Source organism: Rosa rugosa, unplaced genomic scaffold, assembly GCF_958449725.1.
Source record: "Rosa rugosa unplaced genomic scaffold, drRosRugo1.1 SCAFFOLD_224, whole genome shotgun sequence".
NCBI lineage: Eukaryota > Viridiplantae > Streptophyta > Magnoliopsida > Rosales > Rosaceae > Rosa > Rosa rugosa.
In genome coordinates, this window is record NW_026908964.1 from 1 (window position 1) to 8,236 (window position 8,236).

General features: G+C 36.6%; 1 protein-coding gene across 1 annotated transcript; it reads right to left on the reverse strand.

The window, feature by feature from the left end:
- Nucleotides 1-1,571: 1,571 nt before the first annotated feature.
- Nucleotides 1,572-7,469, reverse strand: LOC133724277 (aspartic proteinase 36-like). The gene is made up of 10 exons (XM_062150970.1): nt 7,009-7,469; nt 6,263-6,392; nt 5,924-6,171; nt 5,264-5,491; nt 4,167-4,329; nt 3,649-3,722; nt 3,461-3,557; nt 3,291-3,354; nt 2,421-2,492; nt 1,572-2,316 (listed from the first exon to the last, which is right to left on the reverse strand). The coding sequence occupies exons 1-10, from the start codon at nt 7,266-7,268 to the stop codon at nt 2,147-2,149; spliced, it is 1,506 nt and encodes a 501-aa protein (XP_062006954.1). The 5' UTR covers nt 7,269-7,469; the 3' UTR covers nt 1,572-2,146.
- Between the last annotated feature and the right edge of the window lie 767 nt (nt 7,470-8,236).

The window sequence follows — 8,236 nt, forward strand, 5'->3', positions numbered from 1 at the left end:
AAAAGGGAAAATAATCTCTTTTGTTTTGGGAATTTATCTAATTAATTAAGGGAAAATATTTGACACTTGTGGAGAATTATTCGTTTTTCTATGAGAAATGACTTTGTCATAATGATATTTCCCTTTCCAAATTCTAAGGACAGTTTGAATGATATGTTGGAAGTTGTCCAACAAAGATGATACAAGCATTTTGTTGGCACCTCAACAAGTAGTTTGTATATATGTACATTAACAAAATAAAACATATGTTCTATAGTCTTTTTTTTTTTTTTTGAGAGGTACTTTCTATGCTCTTTGATTGGAGAATAAATGTGCATTGTCGTGACTACTATTTATTATCTTTAAGCTCTTGTAATGGAATATCTAATTACAAAACTTGCTCAAATTGAAGAAGACATAATTGTTGTGTTGTATTAAACGGATATTTAACCAAATTAAAACGCTACGTATTTATTAAAATTAATATTTTTTTAAAATTAAAAATGAATGTTTAATAAATATAAAATTTAATGATATTGATGTTTCATTCAATGAACGAGATACTAAAAAGAAAGTTCCTTTAAAACTAGAAAAGAAAATGAGATAAGAATAAATATAAAAATAAATTGAATCATGAAAATGACCGACAGATGTCAAGCGTACAAGGAAAATGCCACATGTAAAAGGACAAAGTGCAAAGCGAGTGAGAATTAAGTGGGGGTCCACCAAGAGCGTAATGACTATTTCAAAGCAGCGAAAATACTTCGCACACCATTCACAATTGCCACCTTTCACAGCCACTCTTTTCACCCCAACAAACGCCTCTTTTCATGGACACACCCTCCTATTTCTTTGTTCTAAAAATAAAAATATAAATATAAATTATAAATTTAAAAATTAAAAAAAAAAATTTACTTTTATTTTGATTTTCAATTAACTAGTCGATCTACGGTTATAAAAGCGTTCAACACTCATGGTGATATTAACGCTCCTATTGAGCATGTTATGAGTCAAAAGTTGTCTATAACTATTGGCAACTCATTGATGCTAGTTATTGCAAACTTATACTTTGCTCTTGCGCCTTTCAAATATGGACAACAAGAGTTCTATATATAACTAGTCCGGGGTGGTCTACGGTTATAAAAGCGTTCCACTCTCATTGTGAATACGCTCATGTTGAACATGGTATGAGTCAGAAGTTGTTTATAGCTAGTGCTACTGACTGCAAACTTATATTTTGGTCCTGATTTTGAATATGTAGTACAAGAGTTCTATGTATAGCTAGTCACCATTCACTGCATGCACCAACCCTTCTGTTCATTGCTTACTTTTAGTATTGCTTTGCATCAACAAAGTGCTCAGGGGCCAGGGTCATATGGATGTTATTGTTCGGAATTTTGTACCACTATTTCTTGGAGTTTTAGCTTCATGCATCCCGGTTATCAGTGCAGGCGCGAGGGAGCCTTGCCTATGAACTCGACTAGAATCCAGCTCTCGATTAACACAGTTGAGAATTTTTCAGTAATCACAGATCAAAAGTGTGGTTCTAATGCGCAAATGCTGATCATAGTTTTTCAAGTTCTGACATCGTATTTAGACATTCAAACACTGATCAGCTTTCTGTGTTTCTCATTGAACTGCATATCTCTCATTAGAGAAAGCTTCTAGTTTGGTCAAAAAAAGTTAGTCTGGGGTCCAAAAATAACAAGTTTTCCTTCATAATACTCGAGAAATTATCAAGACACAGAGACAGCCAGCTATGATCTTAATTTGTATGATTACAAACAATCTGTTCATTTCAGCTCTATACATTCTGACATTCCCTTACAAAGTGAACTTTGGAATCCTGAAGTAAACTAGTAGACAAAACTGATATCGATTCCCTAACAGAAATTCTATATCCCTACCTAAATCCTGCAATAGCTACAATTGACTTGCTCTGCTTCTACTGGCCACAATTTGATGAAGATGGAGAACCACATATGGCATAATGGCAACAAAGCAAAACTTCAAGTCAGAAGAAAAGATGATGCCCACCCATTCACACAAATCAGAAGCACATCAGAATGATATACACCTTGACCCTGGCACTGACCACTATAAATGAAGATCAGCCAAGCTGATGCGCATTGTAAAGAAAATCCAATTTAGAATCTGAGGTTTAAAACTACAGAAGATGGAAGTCCACTAACACCAATACGTGCAGTAAGACAACCATAATCCCTGTTGTCAGCAGCTTGAAAAGCGTGTCTCTTGATGAGTTGCTCTTACTCAGCTGTCCTGCATTGATAAATTCGTCTTTGCTAGTAGTTACTGAAACATTTACGGATAATGAGCCTGAAAAGAATGAAATGTACGTCATGTGAGATAGGTACTCGTCCAAGGATCTAGGGGAAAAGAAAAATATATAAAAGAATTGGTGCACTTATGTCTGAACTTACAATCGTAGTTGGCCCATCCAACGCGTTGGCGAGCCAAATCATACACAAATATCTTATCTTTTAGAACAAGATCTGCAATTGAAGAAACAAATAGGGGAAGAAAATATAATTAGAAATCCAGCCAATTGAATGGCACATTTATGATTAACATACATGCTCAAGTATTAGTTCGGACAAAAAAAAAAAAAAAGCACAATTGTGAAAATCAATATCTATAATAAATGCAGAGTGCTCAGAAGCCTCCAAGGTAGACCAGAAAATCTCACGAAAGCATATAGAAGTATGGGATCAAATAGCACTCAAGCAAACTTGAAGAGGAAAATCATGGAAAGCCTAACATATTTCTAATTTCAGTAAGGAAGGAAGTTGAACACCGGAACACAGTTGTGATCAGTTGGTCACAGATACGGTATAAAGTGAGTTAATTGAAAATTTTGACACTAAAAACATGCACATGTGAGCTAGCACTTCAAACATAGAACTTAAGAACTCAAATATAAATAGTAGAGCCATGACGCCGAGTTCTTTCATTGAATATATGCCTCTAAAGTCTAAACTCAATTGAGATTGTTTATGCATGATTTTCAGTTAGATTAATTGGATAACAGAACACTCACTAGGTACTGCAGATGCACTATGACTTAATTGTGAATCAGATAATGTCGCTACTTGATCTTACCAAATCTTAGATAAAGATATTTCCATAAAAGTTTTAAAAGCAGCCCAAATTAGTTGGATAACGGAACACTCACTAGGTCCTGTAGATGCACTATGACTTAATTGTGAATCAGATAATGTTGTTACTTGCCAAATCTTAGATAAAAATATTTCCATAAAAGTTGAAAAAGCAGCCCAAATTCGGGGTCTAACCTCCTAAAATTGTCACCCCTCCCTGAACCTTCTGAAAGCCAATGCACCACATAGCAGCACCTTCCTGTAACAATACCATACTTTTATGTCCTACCATGTGCAATAATCATGTCTAATGCAATTACTTAAACTTAGACACCTATCCAGAAGGAGCAAGAGGAATGACTTACAACGAAACCCGTATGTACAAGGTACTCTTCTGGTTTCAACACCATCGATGCACCAGCTGCGAAGTTTAGACTAACGGGTGGAAACACCTCAGCCAAACTGAAAAATTAAAGATAAACATACCACTATTAATCCCACTCTTGAGAAAAAGGAAGTTATAACTTATAAGTTATACATCCCAAGAACAAACCTGTTGGAGACTAGATAACACTGGTTTCCTTTTGAAATGAGGGGAGTTGCAGATTGTGAAACAGCCGATGTTATCTACACATCAAATAAATAACCAACAAAAGCAGCTTCAGCACATGCTCATATTGGAAAGAGCTAGCAGCCACAATTGAAACAAGCAATGAGAAATTAATTAAGCCCTCCCCCCTGGATTCCTCTGAAAGCTGATTTTTCTGATGCAATACATTAACTAAAGGGAAGCCCAATCTCAAATATGAATGAAAGAGCAGATGCAAATGGAACGTCAAAGTCAGGTTACCCAATAGAAACTGGAAGAATAGGAATAAAGAAAAGAATGTTTCTGTAGGAAGGGAGATTATATTATGCCTCAACAAGTGGATCTTCTGTTCATGACACTTCGTGATATAGCAATAAGGTTAATGAATAAATGAATCAAAATTTCCTAGTTTTTTTTAATCCAAATGCTAACAATGCTTTTAATCTAAGTGAACCATCAAATCAAATCGTAAACAAACTTACAGCACTGACAAAAGGATCATAAGCTTCCTCCACAAGGTATGTCAAAGTTGTGCCTGAGTCAACAATAGTTCCCCGGCTGTTTGATGTGGTGAAGGCTATTGGATCAATTGGTAAGAGTTGCCCATTGACAGCAATGCTCTGAAGATTTAAATTATAATGAGGCCTGAAAAAAATAACTTAGGAATCAGTTGCCAAATATATATATCTATATATATATATATATATATATATATTATTTAAAAGTGAAGACAGTAACAGTACACAGGTAATGCTTAGAAAATAAGATTGCACATCAGCAAATCTATCTTCATAATAAAGGAATGAAATCTAGTTAATCAATTTTGCAAGGTTTATTAATATGCCTCATGAATGGTACTCTACCCCCACACACTACCCACTCAATGAGTCCCAAAATGGCATTGGAGGAAGAGAAATTTTCCAAGACTTCCTCAGAGAAATAACAATCTTATTTATGTCATCTAAGTCAAACACAAAGCATTAGTGATCTGGATGACAGTAATGCACCCTATCTAGTCTGTGCAGCAAAGGAAAGAACGAGCACATGTTTCTCACAATAGAAAAAGAGGTGCAGTAGGTGATCCTTGTATTCCAACCATAATTATGTAAATACAATCTCCTTGCCAGTATCAAATACCTAAAATTAGAGTTCGAAAGGATTAGAGTTCGAAAGGCCAAAAGTGACCGACTCAATGTTAAGCGTGTAAAAAGAATATTTCATAGTCAAGGTCCATTAGTGACCAAAAAAAAATACATTGGAATGAAATAATACAAACAGAAACAGAAAGAACAAACAATAATCTACATATTTAAGAATTCCCTTTTTGTAGGTTCAGAGCATTTAAAATTAGAGTTCGAAAGGCCATAAGTGACCGACTCAATGTTAAGCGTGTAAAAAGGATATTTCATAGTCAAGGTCCATTAGTGACCAAATAAAATTACGTTGGAATGAAATAATACAAACAGAAACAGAAAGAACAAACAATAATCTATATATTTAAGAATTCTGTTTTTGCAGATTCAGAGCATGTATTACTTCTAGAAAGAAACAAGAGAACTCCAGTAGGATAGAGACATACTGTGATGGAACGAGGGGACTATAAACAATACTTGGCTCCAAAATCTCACCAAGAACAAGTATACCCCCACCATTGCCATCTCCCTTCAAACAATGGGAAAATACTTTGGGAGTTATCCCTCGATATGACAACTGGGATATAACAGACAATGCCCCTTGGCCGAACCCAAATATCCCATCCACCGCTTTATCTGTCTTGGTCAAATCCCCAGACTGATAGGTACTGCACCTGTTTCCAACACCATCATCCAAGGCAATAAGCTTCAATAAACAGAAAGAATGGGAACATTAATGCTGGAATCTTGCAGCAAATGAAGAAGTTTTTTTGATGTATAAGAAAAACATATGTACTAATAACCAGAGTAACACTGCAAAATTAACTATGTTCTTCGGGCACACATCATGCTAGATCTTGACTGTGTGGGACTGGTTAGCCATGCTTTTCGAAAAATTCTTTGTAATTATAGACTGCTAATCATGCCACCTGAAACTGCAGTTTTTACTTTATTTATCTATAAAAAGTACAACTTAGCAATTTTGATAGATAGTTAGCTATTCTTATTTTCTGCCTCTTACACCCTTTATCCTTTCTATGCCGGTGATTGGTTTGCATTCCACAATGTGTAAATATACCATTTCAGTTTCAGTCAAAACAGCTCACCCGAAAACGATGGCAGCTGAAGAGTTGGCCATAAAAGACTGCCCCAGAATCATGTCGAAATATAGTGCATCCGATACATAGACACCAGACGTCCCACTTCCATCGCCATATTGGAAAGTGTAACTGCACTGGTTACTCTCAGAGCACTCTGTTGCTGAAGTTTGAACCGCAGAACTGCATATTGGATCTGAACAGGAGATCTGCCCCGCAGTTGAGGAGCTGACAGAATCATATAAATTGAGCTGAATCTGTAACAAATGGAAAATTGGTAATATTTGAATTAGCTCTTTACTCTACAAGCTTCTTTACGCAATGAAAAAATAGAGAACAGAAATTTACCCCAAGTCCACTAGTCTGGGGGCAATTACTGCAGGAATTGCAGGTAATCCACAAGATGTCGCTTCCGGTATCGATCTGCACATTGTACTCTTTTGGTGGAGAGCCCAATTTTACTTTTGTAAAATAAAGCCTAAAAACAGAACCAATAAGGCAACAATTGAAGATGAACAAAAGTCATTAACTTTATATACAATACTGGACAGATAAAAAAAGATGCTCAATCTCAGTCACAGAATAAAAACAGAAAATACAACTGAATGCAACCAAGAAAAAGATTCATACACAAAAGATCCAATCCACCCTGATTGAAAAGAAAAATGCCAAACTCAGTCAGCCATTTCAATTTAAATTATATAAAAACGACCCCAAAAAAAAAAAAAAAAATCTTTTTTATTTTTCTTTCAAATTTCCATCTCTGAAAACCAGTCAATTCTCACGCACTGGGTCTCCTCTAAATCACCAATAATAAGCTCTCATTTTTCCGCAAACCAAAATAGTATGAATTGACCACAGTCAAGCTTTAACGGCCCAAAAGAAAAAAAACCAAGACTCAAGCTTTATGCTTTGTTTCCTTTTGAGGAGCTAGAACAACAAACCCATTAATCAATGCTTTACCCAGAAATCACTGACCTGGAGAACATTTTCCAAATTTGAGAGCAACCCATTAATACAAAACCACCCCCCACATTAAAAGCTTGGAAGCTTTGAGAGAGAGAAGAAGAGAGGGCCCCAGGTGATGAGATTACCCGACGAGGTAGGGATCGGAGGAGCCGGCGACTGAGAAGTCGACGACGCCGCCGACGACGACGTTTTGGAGGAGGCGGCCGTGGCGGGCTCGGTCACGCGCGCGGAGGCGGTCGAGTTGGACGCGGTGGTGGGTCAGCGGGAAGGCTCTGTGGAGAGCCAGAAAAGTGGCGGCGGTGGTGGCGGCGGCGGCGGAAGGGAGGAGAGAGGGGGAGGTTAGGAGGGCGAGGAGGGCCAAGATCGGGGCAAGAGAGGCCCGCATTTTTGGTGGGTCGGGTCGAGCTGGTTTGTTTGAGTTGGGGAGTTTTAGTGGGAAAGGTTGAGGTGGTGCTCGGTTTTATGCATTGGTGAAGTGAGAAGAGAGAGAGAAGGGGAGGGAGTGTCAGAGAGAGAACAGAGACAGAGGAGGTTTGCTGCTGCTGCTGCTGCTGACGCTGCCTAACATTTTTGGATTAGATTAAGCAGCTTTTGCTGCTTTAACCGGTTTTATAGCAAGTGATTTGGGGCACTCAAACGAACATGGAAAGACGGTTTTGCCCCTACAGAGAGAGAAGTTTAGTGAACTATGTACTGCTGAAAGACTAGATTATTATTTGTAGGCTAAAACTTGCTTAATCAAAATATGAATTGATTTTTTTTGTTTTTGACGATAAAATATGGATGGATTGAAATTCTACTTATCTATTATATTGAGCTAGTGGCAACTGGTTTCACTTGGACTTCAATTGATGAAAGTCTCCTCTAAATTTGACTTTTGAAAAGCTAATTTTGTGGCATATGTTTTAATATTTATCCGCATTCATTTACTCAAACTCCAACTTGTAGTTTATGAATCAATTTTAGTTTGTTTAATAATTGAGTATTTTTAAAGGGATCCAATTGATATAAAAAAAAAATTGTATTATTCCAATTTTCCCTACTTCTTAGAGAAAAAGCTTGAACCACTGTGAATTCAATCAATATTTTGGTCAATTCAGACATTCGAACCCTTATTAAGGGACTCAAACACTACTTAATTAAGACTTCAAGAGTTGAGAGTTAATGATTTTCATTTAAAAATTTAAGCGGGAATTTTAGTTATTTTTCAGATTTCCTAAATAAGGGCAATTATGACCATACGGAAAAGATTGTCTGAACACTCCTGCCTTAATAATTGGGATTAACTCTGAAATTATGAAGTGGAAAAAGGAAACAAAGAAAGAGGTGGGAAGAATAAAAAGTCTGATGACT

What these genes read in the sequence shown, in the direction of transcription:
- LOC133724277 (XM_062150970.1), bottom strand. Translation starts at nt 7,268, where the DNA reads ATGCGGGCCTCTCTTGCCCCGATCTTGGCCCTCCTCGCCCTCCTAACC. An exon ending in TCCGATCCCTACCTCGTCGG is followed by an intron (nt 6,393 to 7,008) that starts GTAATCTCATCA and finishes TTCTGTTTTTAG; the next exon opens with GCTTTATTTTACAAAAGTAA. An exon ending in TCAGCTGCCATCGTTTTCGG is followed by an intron (nt 5,492 to 5,923) that starts GTGAGCTGTTTT and finishes TGTTGGAAACAG; the next exon opens with GTGCAGTACCTATCAGTCTG.